The 20,271-nt window shown below is 43.5% G+C and overlaps 1 protein-coding gene across 3 annotated transcripts in view; it reads right to left on the minus strand.

The window, feature by feature from the left end:
- Positions 1-374: 374 nt before the first annotated feature.
- Positions 375-20,271, minus strand: part of LOC306921762 (complement C3-like) — a 53,583-nt gene continuing 33,686 nt past the window's right edge. For all 3 annotated transcript variants that reach the window (XM_079499049.1, XM_079499048.1, XM_079499050.1), the window contains 13 exons: positions 20,071-20,230; positions 19,374-19,469; positions 18,085-18,235; positions 17,708-17,790; positions 16,090-16,170; positions 15,759-15,905; positions 15,229-15,291; positions 13,117-13,159; positions 6,820-7,030; positions 6,467-6,624; positions 4,275-4,442; positions 2,818-2,960; positions 375-1,010 (listed from right to left, as the gene is read on the minus strand). In XM_079499049.1, coding sequence (XP_079355175.1) covers positions 774-1,010; positions 2,818-2,960; positions 4,275-4,442; positions 6,467-6,624; positions 6,820-7,030; positions 13,117-13,159; positions 15,229-15,291; positions 15,759-15,905; positions 16,090-16,170; positions 17,708-17,790; positions 18,085-18,235; positions 19,374-19,469; positions 20,071-20,230 — 1,741 coding nt within the window. In that variant the 3' untranslated portion in view covers positions 375-773. The remainder of the gene's footprint in view (positions 1,011-2,817; positions 2,961-4,274; positions 4,443-6,466; positions 6,625-6,819; positions 7,031-13,116; positions 13,160-15,228; positions 15,292-15,758; positions 15,906-16,089; positions 16,171-17,707; positions 17,791-18,084; positions 18,236-19,373; positions 19,470-20,070; positions 20,231-20,271) is intronic.

The following is a 20,271-nucleotide window of genomic DNA, read 5'->3' on the forward strand; positions in this document are numbered from 1 at the left end:
ATGAGACCCGACCATACCCAAGGGACAAGTCAATATGAGCCGAGACCCGACCATACCCAAGGGGCCGAGACCCGACCATACCCAAGGGGCCGAGACCCGACCATACCCAAGGGAGACCCGACCATACCCAAGGGAGACCCGACCATACCCAAAGGACAAGTCAATATGCCCTGAGCCGAGACCCGACCATACCCAAGGGAGACCCGACCATACCCAAGGGGACAAGTCAATATTTTGGACATGGCTCAGTACTCGGTTCACTGGACATCACCACCAGATGAGTTGTGCACACTGCTAGTAGGGAAAGGAAGTACCTCCACACATTTTGTTTTCATATATTTTATGTTTTGAAATATTTAACATAACATCTGCATATACTAACCCATTAAGACAGATTTACAACAAATTATTCAAACATCTTCAACATTTTTCCAAATATTTGCAGTGAGCTTGTACATCTGTTATTCTTGAATACCCAACGCTGAAATTGATGGCATTTGATGAGATTTAGCCTCAGACAAAGAATATTTTGTTATTTTGTCCCCAATTCCATGCGGTATATAGGAGAGATAACAGGCAAAGATCAAAATAACAATTATTCTACATTATCTAATAATGTGTAGAAATTAAGTAATGCAGAATATTTTTACTCTTGAGAATGTAAAATGAAACCAAGTGCACCTTTAAAGTTAGATCTAGATTAAAGATCTAATAAGGGTCCATTTGGTTACCAACTCTCCCCATCATTTAGCTGGGGACCACCTGGAACCCCCTCAAGGACCACTGGTGGTCTCCAGACCACTGGGATAATAATTGTAGTCGAGAAGTTCAGAATCACTGTTCCTAGCGTTAGGGTTAGATATCATCTCAGTGATCCAGTCCACATATCTGTGGACGTTGGCGTAGACACCAGGCTTGTTCTTCTGAGCACATCCGTCCCCGAAGCTCACCACACCAGTGATATAGTGAGTTCCAGTCTGTTCACACACCAGGGGCCCGCCTGAGTCACCCTACAGGGATAAAGAATAAAAGAATAATAATAAATAGCTGCAAGCAGCGATAAAACGGGGTCAAGCCATAAAGGCCCCTCTCTTAACAGCGTCTCCTCTTTAAATAGCTGGTTGGAGACTGGAGATGACGTCACTTTCTTTGTTACGCTGATTGGCTGAAGGGGTTGTCTGTCAACGCTGTACTCCCGCAGCCAACCAACCATGCATTAGCAGGGTCGAGACTCCACACAAATGAATGGAAATGCAATTTCAAGGGGGAGCTAGTCCCCCCTTGACGTCAAGAGTGCATAGAGCAGATCATATAATTCATTCATTGGGAGATCTAAATGTCAAGGGTCCTTCGACGAATGACTGTGAGCTTCAGTTCTTGAGCGATTCTCACGACCCTCTACCATAACGACAGCACAGAACTGCCAAAACGGCGAAAAAATGGCGGACCCGTACGAAAACAATAACGCCGGGGCTCCACTGCACGTGCTGCGTCTCCGTCGTGTGCGTCAAAAAACGAACCGGGGCAATTTTAATGCAGTCACGAAACGCAACGCAACGCGGGCAGTGGAGCCACCCTTCATTGATTAAAAATGGAACATTCCCTGACGGTGACGGAGACACGACGCTGACGCGCCCGGTGGAGCCCCGGTGTAAGGGGTCTTCGCCCCTTCTGGCTTAATCCCTAATAAAAATACATGATTTATATAGCACTTTTCTAGGTACTCAAAGTTGCTTTACAGGGCCAAAATAAAAACAACTTTATTATGACGCATGTTGGTGTATGTGACTTGAAAGTAGTATACTGTGGTCGGCTGGACCGAAAGTGGTATGTATGTATACATGTATATAAGGTAGGCGTGGTAGGTATATTCTATAACATCTGTTGATGGTGACGTAATTAAGATATGTTTTAATGTCGGGTGGGTAAAAGGTAAATGCATGTATACATGATTGTATGTAATCTGAAACCTATCTTAATTACGTCACCATCAACAGCCGATTATAACCACACCTACCATACATACATACCACTTCTGGTCCAGCCGACCACAATACTTGCGCTCTGCTTGCGCAAGTAAATACTATTCCATATTTTGTTGAAACCTCTGCATTTTGGAGGGGTGACAAGGAAGGTAACAGGTTGTCAATCACACGCAATTCACGTGCAACATTGCTGTACAGATTGCGTGTACGTGAATAAACAGGTTTAAAAATAAAAGCAATACAGTTTTAGCCCACGCTTAAAGTGAAATTAGAAATTACGTATAATTATCTAATTTCCAAGTAACCTTTCACGGACAGGGGGAGGGGAGACGGGCACATAGGTTCTTGAACCAATAGGGAGCCGGCATCGGTTTTGAATCCGCTCCTCTAGTCCTTGGAAAGCTTGGGTACTTTCAGGCTACGGTGTGTGTAATAAATAATTAAAATCACACCTGTGTTAAGTGAGGGGCGCTCTTAACATCTTACAACATCGAGGAGGGATCACCTATGATTAGTTGATGATGTAAAACAAACGGTGTCAAAACAAACATTAAATTGTCTTTATTGTTAATGGGATTTAATGTTTGTGTTAGGGACAAAACAATCATTAATTTCTCTTCATTGTCAATGGCATTGAACTAAAAACAAACATTATAGGAAGGGCTAGCGCCCCTCAAAATAAAAAAAAACTCTCTCACACACACACACACACACACACACACACACACACACACACACACACACACACACACACACACACACACACACACACACACACACACACACACACACACACACACACACACACACACACACACACACACAAACGCACCTGACAGGCGTCAACCTCTCCCGTCAGGTATCCTGCACAGATCATGGTATTGTCCAGTCGGTCTCCATAGACATGTGGAGCCATGCAGCTATGCTTAGGGAGCAAGGGAACCTGGGCGTCCAAAAGTTTGCTGGGACGGTACCCTGAGGGTCAGGAGCACACAGAGAGGAAGACATTCTGTTTGGTTTGGTTCTAACATAGAAGCCAGACAATGAACAGTGTTGGGGGTAACTAGTTACAAAAGTAACTGTCGAATAAATCAACATGCATTAAATAAATGAATCAATTGGCCAACATTGTGTCGATATGAAGAACAACTCTGAGCATACAAATTATAATGACATTTTATTGATTTTTGTAAAAATAAAATAAAATAAAATAAAATAAAATAAAATAAAATAAAATAAAATAAAATAAAATAAAATAAAATAAAATAAAATAAAATAAAATAAAATAAAATAAAATAAAATAAAATAAAATAAAATAAAATAAAATAAAATAAAATAAAATAAAATAAAATAAAATAAAATAAAATAAAATAAAATAAAATAAAATAAAATAAAATAAAATAAAATAAAATAAAATAAAATAAAATAAGCAGAGCGTGCAAGTACTGTAGACCGCTACAAACTTTCAAATCTCAGCCTCTCAGCCCTCGCTTGCAATATTGAATTATTACGTTTAGCTATTTGCTACGTACCTTGCTTTTGGAGGAAAAAATGTAGTATTTTGAAGTATGGTAATGATTACTTATACCTGTTATGGCAGTGGTGTCAGATTACATACATGTATACATAGGGGCATTACCTTTAGTCCACCCGACACTGAAACATGTCATCGTTACGTCACCATCGATAACCAATTATACCCTGGCATTGGTACATATATTCATCACGTCATATGCTCATATGTCTATATATATGTATATGTCTATATGTATGTAATTTCTGAGTTGATTAGTGGTATACTGTGGTTACTCGGGTGGTTTGATGCGTATGTCCCTTTAATCCACCCGACACTGAAACATATCATCATTACGTCACCATCGTAAACCAATTATACCCTGGCATTGGTACATATCTTCATCACGTCATGGGACATACGCTTCGTAGCATGACGGAAAACATACCTGCACGGTCTGCTTCCGTATGTCCCGTGCCAGCATATGACGTCATATCATATGCTGCTAAGGGACATACGCATCGTAGCACCTGACTGATAGCATTACTTGCACACTCTTCTTGCGCAAGTAATGATAATAATAATAATACAAAATAAAGATCTAGGCTATTTAGTTGTTCTATTTGATCATTTTGGTAAAAGTAACAATATAATTGCTCTTGCTCAGACAGTAATATGTAACGAGATGTATTACTTTCCAACACAGACAATGAATACGGTGGTAATGTGTAGTACTAACATGGTACATTGGGGGTAATGTGTAGCTGGATACATACATGGTGGTACTTGGTGCATGCCCATGACTGGAACAGTGATGCCCCATCCAGAGATCACACACGACACCATGCCGTCAGGGAAGCGCTCCTTTGGCAGACAGGCAGTCTTAACGTAGCGGCTTTCCTTGACACAGAACGGGCTGTCCATGACTCTCAGCTGGAGTAATGCTGAGAAAAGGTGAACAGAATTAGTAATGGTACATTAGTACAGTGGGTTGGAACCTCCAGTGTGTTCCCCACATGGTTTTGGGGGTGGTCCCCCGGCCTGAAAAGGTTGAGAAACAATTCATTTGTATTTCTGACAACAAAGAAAACGGAATGAATGTTTATCAGAATAACATACTGTGGCTACATACATTCATTCATTTAGGCTCCTTGCGTCTATATCTTAATATGTATCATATCAATCAAATCAATTGCGCACTGGTGTGGGTAACAAGAGCGCTCAACCACCAATATTCCCCGCAGTTCACAGTCACCACAGTATAGTTAGCCAGTTCCAAGTAAGTGTCTCCGTGAACCTTTTCTATTATCCATCTTATTCGTGCATATGGTCCAAAACAGAGCTACAGCTATCGTTGTAAAAAGTGACAACTTATCTAATAAAGTTTACAGTTTATATAAATCAGCCTCTCAAACCCACGGCTTGTTCCAATGCGTAACTACGCCTACAAGCTGTCGACACGCCGTTTCATCATGGTGTGTTGACAGCTTGCAGATCTGTTCTTTTGAGGAAATAACCAATGATGCATGACGCGCAATGGAGTATAGGCTACTGCTAAGCATTTTTGTAACCAAATAAGCCTGTATAGGTACTGCACAGTAACATTACGCTGGCACGGGGTGAGCAACATATGGAACTTGACGTTAATGCAGTGAACATTAATTATGTAGTGTTTAACGAGGTCAGCAGTCGCAGCGCACATGAAACCTGATGTTTCAAAAACGTTCCCTCACAGACAATCCTATTATCTTATCAACATATTAAACAAATGCAAAGTTGAATGACATTGGATAGCTGATGTGAAGCCAAACATATTTGTTTATTTTCGCCGTTTTAATTTAACTTTAAATAGTGAAAGGCTCCACCGTGCATCAGATTGTGCTCGTCTCGCCATATCTGTGGTTTTGAAATCAGCTGTGTTCCGACCGAGTCTAGAGTCCCATTTGTGGCAACTCAAGTGCGACTTGAGTAGGAGTCTTTTAACTCGAGTCGCCATGTCTGCCCCTGGGCACTGAAACTCAAAGGGCCCCCCTGCACATGCATGCGTGGACGGGGGGAAGTTGCGGACCCGATATTATTTTTGCGGTTTTGTGCATTTTTAGGCATTTATTTTGGCCTATAGAGGGTATGCGTTTGCATAACGTCAATGGCAAAGTTTAATACAATCAGATAGGACTTTTCTGTTTGGATGTATGGGCTGTCAAGGCCAGAAAGTAGTTTTTGGCCACTCAGCAGGCGTTCCTGCATAACTTCCGGGTATGATGATGATGTCACGTACGTATACCCTCTATTCCGGCTGCCTCCCCCGTCCCCGAGTGACAGCCAGGCATTAACACATTATTTTTATTTGACCCACTTCGTGAGCAGAATCCGCCAGTGCCAGCGTATTTCAGTGTTTTTACCTTTTTTTGTCAAGCCACCTGACACGCTATGCGTGCAGAATGTAAACAAAGCCTGCATGCGGACGCATGTCTTTTATTCCACCAGAATCACCTCTCCACCTGTCACCTGACCTCACACGGCCCAGTGAGCCCACCCTCCTTGAACAAAGTTCATCTAGCGCATCGTTGCTGCTTTACACACAATTGCACTTTCCAGCTGCATTCTCACCAACAATAAAACACTAATTTTGACTCATTTTTTAGATAATAACAAAATGGGGGAAACTTCTGGGAATGTGCCCATATGGTAGATCCGGCCCTGTCACAACACGTGTGTGTGTGGTTCTGGACATTCTATAGAGCCTCTGAGAGGGAAGTGTGTTAACGGCATTACAAAGGACAAAACAATCACCTTAAATCTTATCAGCCTGAATCACATTTCACAAAGGGTTACGTCACTGTCTAAGCCAATTTCTTGAACAACGTCGCATACTTTCTTCATAGTTGTGTCAATACATTCAGAATGGTAACTTGCTTGACAGTTAACCATGCAGTGGTCAGTGACGCATGTAAACGCATGGCCTCACCGATGTCATTGTGCAAAGCACTGGCCCGACCCTTGCTGTACGATATTCTGTAGTCCTCGTGAACGATGGCTCTCTCCACGGGGATGAACTGGTCATACTCTTCATCTCTAATGACGTCCACTCCCCCCAAGACCACCCGCATGTCCATGGAATCGTTACTGGAGAAACAACTATGGTCAATCATTTCTCCAGAGAGAAGTAATGTGAATATACTTGGGTCTTGAGCTTAAAAAGGTTGAGAACCATTGTTTTTGAACACCGACTTGAGAAATATTATCATGCAACAGGAGTTTATCAAACGATCTCATGAAAATGGAAGTTAAATTAAGAACAAGAACATTGATTCGTCTCACATGCAGTGTGCAGCAGTGAGAACCCAGCAGGATGCAATGAGGCTGCCTCCACACACGTGTTTGAAGGGCTCAGGAGAGCCGGTGGGTCTGTGCTGCAGGGAAGCCTGCCATGGATGAGTCCCAGGAACTGACGTCTTGCCTCCAATGATCCTCTCTATGTCGCCAGGCTCAGGTCTGGCGTACTGGGGCCTGCCGCACTCTGAGAACTGAGCTGGACAACATGAAGACATAGTACCGTATATGAGAGATAAGATGAGATATACTTTATTAAAGGGAAATTGAAGCTCTACAACAGCAAAATGTGGCACATAAATCAAGCTGGACAGACAGAAAAACAACAAACACAAGTGGACATAAGCACACAAGACCAGAACCACTAAGGGACCATATGCAAAATTGGGGGAGTAGCTGGGTCCCAATTCGTTAAAATCGTGCAAAAGTTTTTGATTTTTGGCATGGTGGTAGCACTGGTAGGTATGGTTATAAGGTTTTCAAAAACCATCGCAAACGAGTTGGGCTCGCCCCCTAGTGGTCCGTTTGCAATGAATATAATATTAAAATGGGTCAGTATATGGTTACAAATCAAAATAATTGATAAAAATAGATTTTCCAATGGATTCTATTAGTATTGGGTATGCTAAATGACATACAAAATAATTGGGGAAATATAACTTCTGGAAAGGCATCGTTTTCAAGATGGCGTCAACGGTGGCTGCAGTGAGCTTAAAATGCATATAAACTGGGATTTAATACATACAAAATCATAACAATTATGCACAAGTTTTTGATTTTTGGCATTGTGTTAGGGATGGGCATAAGGTTTGCAATGAATTAATCTAATATGTAATGTGCCAGTATATGGTTAAGAACCATAATAATTGATAAAAGAAAAATTTCAATGGATTCTATTAGTATTGGGTATGCTACGTAAATAACATACAAAAAATGTAGGAAATTACTTCTGGAAAGGCATCATTTTCAAGGGTGTGAAAACGTGTACGTCACCAAGAGGAGGGCGGCGTCTGAAAAGCTAGGGACGGCCCTCTCGTGGGCATTCAATTCTAGCCCACATCACTCAGAATAGAGTGACGGTGGTATGTTTTTGTAAATATTGAGCTCGTTCTTGGCGACAACATAGTGAACCAACACCAGGATGAATATAAAGAACGTTGGGCCCAAATACATTACAAGGACAAGGAAAATGTTGTGAACAAACACGGCTGTGCTTAGATACTTTGTTGAACGTTATGTCTATGCGCCCGTGCGCCGTACAGCCGAGATCCAAGCCATTCTATATGGAGTGAGAATAGTCTCAAAAGACTCACAGCAAATATTACAGATTTGTAACTCACAAGTTCAGATTTGCAACTCACGTGAGTGAACTCACAGGTTCACATTTGTGTTTTGTATCCACAAGTTCAGATTTGTGTTTTGTATCTGTATTTCGCATCTGTGTTTTGTATCCGTGTTTCGCATCTGTGTTTTGTATTTGTGTTTTGTATTTGTATTTGTGTTTTGTATCTGTAATTCGCATCTGTGTTTTGTATCCGTGTTTCACATCTGTGTTTTGTATTTGCGTTTTGTATCTGTAATTTGCATCTGTGTTTTGTATCCGTGTTTCGCATCTGTGTTTGAAACACAAATACAAAACACAGATGTGAAACACGGATACAAAACACAGATGCAAATTACAGATACAAAACACAAATACAAAACACAAATACAAAACACAGACGCGAAACACGGATACAAAACACAGATGCGAAATACAGATACAAAACACAAATCTGAACTTGTGGATACAAAAGACAAATGTGAACCTGTGAGTTCACTCACGTGAGTTGCAAATCTGAGCTTGTGAGTTACAAATCTGTGAGACCTTTGAGACTACTTTTGAGACTCTTCTGACGTTGGGCGTTAACGAACGTCATCATTGGCTGAGGGAATCTGTCAATCATTCTGATTGACAGATTCCTCAGCCAATCAGATTGGTCCGCCTTCAGCCAATCCTATGGCTCTAACGCCCTGGGGGCACGCTGGTCCATAGCTCTAATGCCCTGGGGGCACGCTGATCCATAGCTCTAATGCCCTATGGCGGTGGGCACGCTGGTCCATAGCTCTAATGCCCTATGGCGGGGGGCACGTTGGTCCATAGCTCTAATGCCCTATGGCAGGGGGCACGCTGGTCCATAGCTCTAATGCCCTATGGCGGGGGGCACGCTGGTCCATAGCTCTAATGCCCTATGGCTGGGGGCACGTTGGTCCATAGCTCTAATGCCCTATGGCGGGGGGCATGCTGGTCCATAGCTCTAATGCCCTATGGCGGGGGGCACGCTGGTCCATAGCTCTAATGCCCTATGGCGGGGGGCACGCTGGTCCATAGCTCTAACGCCCTATGGCTGGTCCATTAGAGCTATGGACCAGCCATAGGGCGTTAGAACAATGGACCAGAGCGCCCCCCATAGGGCATTAGAGCTATGGACCAGCGTGCCCCCGCCATAGGGCATTAGAGCTATGGACCAGCGTGCCCCCCGCCATAGGGCATTAGAGCTATGGATCAGCGTGCCCCCCGCCATAGGGCATTAGAGCTATGGACCAGCGTGCCCCCCCATTGGGCGTTAGAGCAATGGACCAGAGCGCCCCCCCATAGGGCGTTAGAGCTATGGACCAGAGCAGGCCCCACCATAGGGCATTAGAGCTATGGACCAGCATGCCCCCCGCCATAAGGCATTAGATCTATGGACCAGCGTGCCCCCCGCCATAGGGCATTAGAGCTATGGACCAGCGTGCCCCCCGCCATAGGGCATTAGAGCTATGGATCAGCGTGCCCCCCGCCATAGGGCATTAGAGCTATGGACCAACGTGCCCCCCACCATAGGGCATTAGAGCTATGGAACAGCGTGCCCACCGCCATAGGGCATTAGAGCTATGGACCAGCGTGCCCCCCGCCATAGGGCATTAGAGCTATGGACCAACGTGCCCCCCGCCTTAGGGCATTAGAATTATGGACCATCGTGCCCACCGCCATAGGGCATTAGAGCTATGGATCAGCGTGCCCCCAGGGCATTAGAGCTATGGTCCAGCGTGCCCCCAGGGCGTTAGAGCCATAGGATTGGCTGAAGGCGGACCAATCTGATTGGCCGAGGAATCTGTCAATCAGAATGATTGACAGATTCCCTCAGCCAATGATGACGTTCGTTAACGCCCAACGTCAGAAGAGTCTCAAAAGTAGTCTCAAAGGTCTCACAGATTTTTAACTCACAAGCCCAGATTTGCAACTCACGTGAGTGAACTCACAGGTTCACATTTGTCTTTTGTATCCACAAGTTCAAATTTTGTTTTGTATCTGTATTTCGCATCTGTGTTTTGTATCCGTGTTTCACGTCTGTGTTTTGTATTTGTGTTTTGTATTTGTGTTTTGTATCTGTAATTTGCATCTGTGTTTTGTATCCGTGTTTCACATCTGTGTTTTGTATTTGTGTTTCAAACACAGATGCGAAACACGGATACAAAACACAGATGCAAATTACAGATACAAAACGCAAATACAAAACACAGATGTGAAACACGGATACAAAACACAGATGCGAATTACAGATACAAAACACAAATACAAAACACAAATAAATACAAAACACAAATACAAAACACAGATGCGAAACACGGATACAAAACACAGATGCGAAATACAGATACAAAACACAAATCTGAACTTGTGGATACAAAACACAAATGTGAACCTGTGAGTTCACTCACGTGAGTTGCAAATCTGAACTTGTGAGTTACAAATCTGTAATATTTGCTGTGAGTCTTTTGAGACTATTCTTACTCCATAATTCTATGTCTTTTTGTAAACTCGTCAATCTGGGTTCCTTGATGCTGTCTCCATGCTGGAAAGCTGAACATATAATTCCGTTTTCTGGCTCATTCCCTCGACGTGACCTGCTGTGGCACTTATTTACTGAGCAAGTCTGCACCATTGTGAGGTCAGTTTAAAAAAAGAACGGGATGGTCGTTCAATGTAAACAAACCAGACACATATGTGTCACCACGTGACACATATGTTGACGCCCCCTCAAGGAGATTTTGGTACACCCTATAATGTAAAAAAGTAGTCTGTTTGCAATGAATCCAATGCTGGCCTATTTAACATAGGATTCATTGCAAACGGACCACTAGGGGGCGAGCCCAACTCGTTTGCGATGGTTTTTGAAAACCTTATGCCCATCCCTAACACCATGCCAAAAATCAAAATCTTGTCACCAAGTGCATAATTGTTATGATTTTTTATGTATTAAATCCCAGTTTATAGGCATTTTAAGCTCGCGGCAGCCATCGTGGACGCCATCTTGAAAATGATGCCTTTCCAGAAGTTATTTCCCCCCAATTTTTAGTATGTTATTTAGCATACCCAATACTAATGGAATCCATTGGAAAATCTGTTTTTATCAATTATTTTGGTTTTTAACCATATACTTTAAATTTAGATTCATTGCAAACAGACCACTAGGGGTCGAGCCCAACTCGTTTGCAATGGTTTTTGAAAACCTTATAACCATACCTAACACCATGCCAAAAATCGAAAAGTGCACGATCTTGTTGATTTCGGACGAATTGGGACCAAGCTAGAGGCAGTTAATATGCATTTGCATTATAGAGTGGCAGTTGGCATGAAAGAGTCTATACCGCTCCGTATGCATTCTCAGTGGGAAGGTGAGCCTTCGACTGAAGGCGCTCACCCTATCCTGCAGAATGACATAAAAGCGGAGGGATTTTCCAGCATGGAGTTTAGTTTGTCCCTGATCCTCCTCTCCGTGACTGACTGCAGGCTCTCCATTCGGAGGCCAACAACCGAGCTGGCCTTCTTAATGATCTTATTGTCTCCACGAGGCCGAAGGATGGGGAGAGAGTATGTTTTGCACTCCGTCCGTCCGTGTGTGTCCGTCCGTCCGTGTGTCCGTCCGTCTGTGAACAGCTAATCTCTGGCACCGTTGGCTTGATCGCAGCCACACTCTGCACACACACTCCCTGAATGCCAGAGCTGAACCTCTGCCCCAAAGTTTGCACATTGGCCTGTAATAGCACCACCAGGAGGCCGCTTTGTGCAAAACAAGTTTTTGGACAGTACACCTACAGATTTTGTCCAAACATCACGCAAATTGGTACACAGTCTCTCTAGAGCAATTCCACAAAACAGGTCTTTCAGATTTTTCCGACTCCATCCTGATTGGCTAAGATTGGCTTCCAAAGTTTGCAGGAGTGCTCCGGAACATTTTCAACTCAGCCTCATGGTGGCGCTATGACTGGCCGATTAGTGTTTTTACCTATAACTGCACCGGTCTGTGTAAAACCTTGTATGCACACTCCCTGGAGGCCAAGGAAAAACCTTTGCCTGGAAACTTTCACATCTGCTCTTTATAGCGCCACCAGGAGGCTGACATATGTCAAACACATTTTCTAATATTACTCCTTCAGATTTTATCCAAATTTCACGCAAATCGGTACACATGATCTCCATAGTCCATAGTCTTGTGGCAGCGGTGGCCGAACGGATAGCGGCGCGGTCTAGATACCGGAAGGTTCCCAGTTCGAATCAGCCGTCCGACACGTTAAAATTACCACCGCTGAAATGCCCTTGAACAAGGCATCAACCACTACGATGAAATGTGTTCTATGAGCAGGGCCTGGCTGGAAACAAGTTCTTGAGCTTAGCCCAGATACCCTGGGTAAATATAGACTTCATTTCATTTCATTTCATTTCATGTGATCAAGATGGGTTTGTTTGATTTCTCATAATCCATCCTGATTGGCCATGATTGGCTTCTAAAGTTTTCAGGAGTAGCCTCCTAAACATTTTGCCAAACAACACACACATACTCTATTTCACCAGCAGAACAATATTGGAGCACATTCCTTCTGTTTAGGCCGATACAATTTCTTTTTTATAGGCTGTTTTGAGATACCATTGAGATACCATTGAGACACACACACACACACACACACACACACACACACACACACACACACACACACACACACACACACACACACACACACACACACACACACACACACACACACACACACACACACACACACAGTTGTGGAAAACCACCTCACTTTTTCAAAAAGCTGTACTGAACCGTGCTTTCTGAAAAGAAGCAGAACATTATGAAGTTTCTAGGTGAAAATATGTTGAACGTTTTGAAGAGTAATACATAAGACTTAAAAGTATAAACAAGAAAAGGTCAACACATTACATAACGAATAACATAACGTAATATAACAGCAGTTCACCTGAGAGCTCATTCCTCTTCTCTTTGAAATAGAACGACATCACCTGTCAGCCAGAGAAACACAGTGTGTTGGAACAATCAACACAACATGTAGGACAAACGGCCTCTTGTGATCCCCTCCCTAGTTTCTTAACCCATTCCATCCGGGAGAGCATTTCGAGAGTCATTTTGCATTTTACAATTAGAATTTAGGCCTTTTAGCTATAATGTAATGAGAGTATGCACATGCATCACACCCCCTCATCTACTGTAGACTGAGTAGCAAAACATTGAGCAGTATGGAGCATTGGGGTCATGGGAAGCGCTTGTTGGAAATCACTCAACGGTCCTGCGTACCACCCGTAGGGTGAGGGTGTTTGCAGATAACTATTTTAATTGAAACAAATAACATACAAAACTAGAACTGCACCCTGTCGAGTGCCTACTTGCTTGTTGCACACAAGTAGGCCATCAATGGCCTACTAGTGCGCAAGCAGAACGCGCAAGTACTGTCGACCGCTACAAACTGTCAAATCTCAGCTTCTCTGTGAAAGAAGAACATGAATTACCACCATGAAGGTAATTCTATTTAAGCATTTCAAATTAATTCTTTCGTTACGTAATTAACAACAATCAATTACGTAATGTTGTAATTAATACGGATGAGCGACGGCTTTCGATGGTGACGTATATGTCGATCAGTGTCGGGTGGATTAAAGGAAATGCCTCTATGTATATGTATATGTAATTTGTAAGTTGATTAGCGGTATACTGTGGTTACTTTGCGTATGCCCCGCTTGATGCGTATGTATCAGAGCAGCATATGACGTCAGGGTATAACTGGTACAACTAGCTCTCAATGATGACGTAATAAAGATGTGGATTAAAGGACCCAATGCCAGGGTTCAATTGGTTTTCGATGGTGACGTAATGACGATATGTTTTAGTGTCGGGAGGATTAAAGGTAATGCCCCTATGTATACATGTATGTAATCTGACACCACTGCCATATCAAGCACAAGTAGTCATTATGTCATACGGATGAGCGACGGCTTTCGATGGTGACGTATATGTCGATCAGTGTCGGGTGGATTAAAGGAAATGCCTCTATGTATATGTATATGTAATTTGTAAGTTGATTAGCGGTATACTGTGGTTACTTTGCGTATGCCCTGTTTGATGCATATGTATCGTAGCAGCATATGACGTCAGGGTATAACTGGTACAACTAGCTCTCAATGATGACGTAATAAAGATGTGGATTAAAGGACCCAATGCCAGGGTGTAATTGGTTTTCGATGGAGACATAATGCCGATATGTTTTAGTGTCGGGAGGATTAAAGGTAATGCCCCTATGTATACATGTATGTAATCTGACACCACTGCCATATCAAGCACAAGTAGTCATTACGTCATACGCTGGCACGGCGCATACACATCAAACGGCGACATACGGAAACGAAAACTATTACTTGCGCGCTCTGCTTGCGCAAGTAATAAATCTGTTATTTAAATAGCATATTTAAACCAGTAAGACCGCTGAGGGCACACATCCGCCTATAGGTGACAGCAGACTGCTGGGCGAGCGCTGGCACTTTGGTATGGGGGGTCAGATCAACATATGGAATGAATTCTGTACTGGCCATATATGGAGCGTGTCTTAAATGTACAGGGTTTGATGTGGTCAGGTCAACATATGGAATGTCAGAACAGGTCAGCTCCATATAATCTAAGGGTGGCAGAGGGGGCAGTGTACACTGCACAGGGTTGATGAGGGCCCAGGTAAGGCCTTAGTTTTCGGGCCTGTTGAGAACTAATAACTTTGGGGCGGGCCTGTCTAGAGTTAAACTGGACAGGTATCAGTCAAAAGGGAGACATCGAAGAGGAAGGTTGGATGGGTCAGAACAGGTCAACTACATATGGAGATCTAAGGGTTTGAGGTCAAGTATAGAGTTGCTGGCCAATATTGATGACATCAGGGATCTCCATATATGGGCTTAATATTGATGACATCAGGGATCTCCACCCCCTGATGATGTCATGTGATGTCACGTGATGTCACGAGGCAAGACCAAATATGGTCCTGCGGTCGCAATAAATAAATAACAAAATGGTAGGAGAGTGATATACTCACTGTGAGAGTTGCTTCTCCTGATCCTCTGGCGGTCACTTGTAGCTTCTGGTTTATACCTTTGAACTGTGCACATTTAAAGTGTTTAAAATGCACATTTACACACACACACAGTCACACACACACACACACACAGTCACACACACACACACACACACACACACACACACACACACACACACACACAGTCACACACACACACACACACACACACACACACACACACACACACACACACACACACACACACACACACACACACACACACACAGTCACACACACACACACACACACACACACACACACACACACACACACACACACACACACACACACACACACACGCACACACATTTGAGCACTGCGCTACATCTGCTTCACGTACACACCCACATGCAAATACAGAGGACAAACAGTATAGGTAGAGCATGCTCATCAACAGCTGTGTGTGTGTGTGTGTGTGTGTGTGTGTGTGTGTGTGTGTGTGTGTGTGTGTGTGTGTGTGTGATGTGCGTGCGTGTGCGTCAACAGACCAAAAAGGTTCTACTGGCATAGACGTTATAGTCGTTGAAATTGAGGCGATTTGGTCGATATGGAGGCACCGAGATCGTCACATCCAGATCATATTCTGATTCAGTGGTCCAGTACTCAGATAATGCCTGGTACACCAGCATGGTTGCCTGGAAGGAGATGACACCCACAGATAGATTAAGGAAGAGAGTGGACAAGATTTAAGTATGATACATACTTGTGTACTTGAGTTTTACTCAAGTGAATTTTGAATTCCAGAGTTTTACCCGTAACAGAGTATTTGATGCTTTTACTTGAGGAAAAAATGTGAGAACTTTTTCCACCAGTGGTTACCTGAGTGGATCCGTAGCCTCCATCAAAACTCCTCCTCTGTTTGTTCAACCATCTGACAACAGGCTCTGCATCGTCAATGGCCTTCGTTCATGAAAAGGACACATGAAAAGGACACTTTATGTTAAGGTACAGTATTATATTCATCATTAATAGTATGGTAAAGGCCTATGGGTGTTTTTATTTTCGTATTTTTTTTTACCTTCGGTTCTCTAGTAGTTATTGTCCGTTGAAAATAGCATGTCTGGCCAAAAACAGAAGCCAAAAAACGGAAGCCGAGATAAAGGCATTTATCCAAATCCATTAGAATGGAAGTGAACGTTTCTGTTTTTGTTTTGTGATCATGCGATTTACTGCTAGAATATTTCACTGAGAGTAAAATGGTGATTCATAGGTTAGAGAAGAGCCATGTGAAGTCAAAACATGTGAAGACATGTGGTACTTCATATGTTGTGACTGCATCCTAATTGATAGCTCTGGTGGCTAACTTAGCTGCTAATATGTACCTGCCGACCACTGCTGACCACTGATAAGTCAGTAATTGACGTCCCCTTGGTCCTATAGCGGGCTTGGACCAAATAATAGAAGTTATAGAACGGTTTAAAAATAAATAAATAATAATAATAATATTTCTGGCCCGGGTAGTACACAGTATACACACGTCTCATATCCCTGTTCTAATTAGACACAGACAATCCAATGGTCAGCATCTGGCCTGCACTGTAGACACAGCACTGTGCACGCCCACCTCTGCCCGCTGAGGCACTGCATGGCACTACATTTTGGAAGAATTCTATGGCTTATTGTGCGTATTGTTCTCATTGCTTATTGCCTTCTTTCTGGTCCCGCCTTATCGCTGCTTGCAGCTATATTTTAGGCTGATATATAATATCTGCCCGCAAATTACAATTACGATTTTACGTACTTTTTATCTGCCATGATCAAACATGACCAGATCCTGATCTGTGGAGATGTGAACGTTAATATTTGCTGCGGACCTCCTGGAGTCCTTCAACCTCACCCAACCCATGAAAAGGGACACACGGCTAATCCGTCTCTGTCCTTCATGTGTTTCGCATGCCATGTACGTCTGACCACTTTGTCCATTATCTTCAACATTTTCAACACCCTGCTCTGTGGTACATTCTGTTTCCCCTGCATGCACACCGCAGCCTGTGCTATAAACCCATCAACTGCACCGTTGTCCCTGTTGTTCAATGACCTCTATTCAAAATGTACAGACATTCTGGACTTCGTTGCCCCTGTTGAAGAGTTTTCTGAAAATGCATGTTTCCCCAAGGTTTTATTCACTGATTAGCCTTGCAAATTCTACTGCTTTGCAAAGAAAAGAAAAGAAGTGTCACTCCCCGACATTTCCAGCAGAGAAACTCTAATCTATTCAGGGAATCTGAATAGAATGAACATATAACACTGTGGGCAAATTCCCCCCTTATCTCACTGACAATGTTCTGACATTGCGCTGACAATCTACTGAGTTGCCAATGGCAGGACATGTGAAGTTCTCAAACGGCACATCTGTAACCCCCCTGTTGAAGTAGTAGTAGCAGAAGGATTCATGAACTGCACCATGACCCAGTGACATAAGAGAGAGGAAGCTCACCTTGACCTCGACGAGTGCCAGGAGAGAGTAGGCTGTGGTCTCCAGAGTGTAAACATCACTGGACACAGGCCAGTGGCTGGCATCTGAGGAGTGAGCGAGCACACATGCATACAGTACACTGTATAGATGTTACAGTACAAGTGAGAAATGAGTAAGCTCGGAAAAAGGCCCCATCGAGAGTCATGCCACCGGATGGACGGACCCTTTCTTATCGCGTCCGTGGGAAGGAGGGATAGTTTGTTCGTCTAAGTGTTAACTCATGCCTCAAAACGAGCCCTTCTTTTTTTATCTGGTATTTCAAACGTACTGTAACATATACGTATAGGCCACACACACACACACACACACACACACACACACACACACTTCAAAGTTACCTGTGGATGCAAACTTGTAGAGAATCTCCTTGTTCAATTTGTTTTCGATGGCCAAGGCATACGAAGTGATGGCAACAGCATATGGGTTAGTGAGGCTGGGCAGCCTTCTCTCCAGATATCCCACTGCTCCGTCTATGCTGTCTGGCATTCTCTAAACACAGTGGGAAGGACACAACATGATGATGGAATGGTTCAGTGTTTTTTTTTTTTATATGTTTTTTTTGTGGCTTTCACCTTTATTTTATATTTTTTATGGAGGGACAGACAGTAGGCTGACAGGAAATGGGGAGAGAGATGGGGGGGAAGACAGTAAAGGCCGTCGGGATCGGGAGTCGAACCCGTGGCACACTGCCAGACTGGATTACCAGCCAAGGTGCCTGGACCACTGAGCCATGGCCCAGGCCGGAGTGGTTTAGTGTTGCTCAAACATTTCAGCTCAACACCAAAGCAGACATTTTGTTCCCCAGGACCCTGCAACTACAGATGAATTAAGGAGAATTCCGGACTAAGCTTTTTCTTACCTTAATCTGTGATTATATCTCAGAACGAGTGGTAGAGATTACATCCCGACTCCCCGACTCCATCGCAGCTCAGAGCGTGAGTGGTTGAGTTTTTGCGGTAAATCGCTTATTGCAGGGGTCAATGTTCATGCTCATACATACATACAGAAAGACCTACTCGCTGGCTCACTTAATGTCAATGGGTGGTGCTCAAACATACCTGTGGCTAGTCTGTTTGATGTTGTGGGTGCTGCTATTCAGACGGTACTATATATCAGGGGTTCTCAACCTGGAGTTGGGGGGGGGGGGGGGTTCCTGATGTATTTATTTATTTATTTTGCAACTGAATTGCTGGGAAATGGAAATTTAGAGTTTGCATAGTACACATAGTGCATGCATAAACTTTCCTTAATGATTATATCTGGTTTCAGTATTTACTTATTAGGCTATATATTCTCTCTATTATTAGGGTTATTGTAGTGGTGGGGAGGGGGGCGGGGCGGGGGGCGCGAGACATGGCCAAAGCATTTTCAGGGGTCCCCAGCCAAAAACATTGAGAACCCCTGCTATATATGATGTGTAGCAGGGGCTGGTATTCAGATGGTACTACTCTATTTGAGGTTCGGGTGCTGGTATTCAGACGTTATTTTACGTGTGACCTCATTCATACCATTTTGTATGAATCATTTATAGTCATTTGACTCATAGCAAAAGAGGCTGCTTCAGATTGCTTGGAACATGGCACAGGATGGCAAGGAGTGTGAGAGTGCATGTGTGTGAGTTTCTTACATTAGTGATGGCAGCACACATATGGCGTGCCTGCTGCATGGCGATGAGCGTGAAGGCAGTTATAGAGGCATCAGAGTCCACTCCGAAAACATCCCCCTAATTATACACACACATAATGCACATACTTTACTAGGGATGTAACGGTACTTTTCTTTTTAGTTTAAAATGTTTTTATCCCACGATTTTTCAACCCATTTTTTTCACCCAGTGTCAATTATCTAATGTAATCCTGGGCGCTACACTTCCTCTGCCAACCCGGGGGGGCAGCAGACTGACCTCGTGCTTCCTTCTATGCATGAGGAGTCCAAGCTGCTTCTTTTCAACTGACAGAGAGAGTTTCCCCGGCCGGACATAGCGTGTGGAAGGAACACGTTATTCCGACCAGTTCCTTTCACCCCAGCCCCGGCTGGCCAGGGGGAGGTAGTTTAGAGACCAGGATTACTGCATGTTATTTTTGAGGGTACCTACCCTAGGGGACACGGGGAGACCATGCAAACTCCACACAAGTAACGATGTATTTTAACAGTGACGCAACACGCTAAATGGTTGGCGATACATGGGCGATATTGGTTCATTCATGGCAATACAGTACGATACGATTCAATGATTTAAAATCGATACGGTAACTATTTGTGCGAATCATGTAGTGCAGTTATTATGGATATAATTAAGTAAAGAGTGATCTCAGTGTACATACCGCCATCTCTCTATTGTTCACCCGTCCAGTTTCTACGAAGCTTCCTTTCACTTGTGTGTGGAGAATGAGCCACCTGACAAAGTCACAGATCAGCCTATCATACGCCAAGTCCACCAGCTTACTGGACATGGCTAACACCTTGACCACGAAGGCTGTCAGCCTGTAGGAAACAGAGTTATTATAGCTGTCTAAAACTCATAG

Source organism: Electrona antarctica, assembly GCF_951216825.1.
Source record: "Electrona antarctica genome assembly, chromosome: 4".
Lineage (NCBI taxonomy): Eukaryota > Metazoa > Chordata > Actinopteri > Myctophiformes > Myctophidae > Electrona > Electrona antarctica.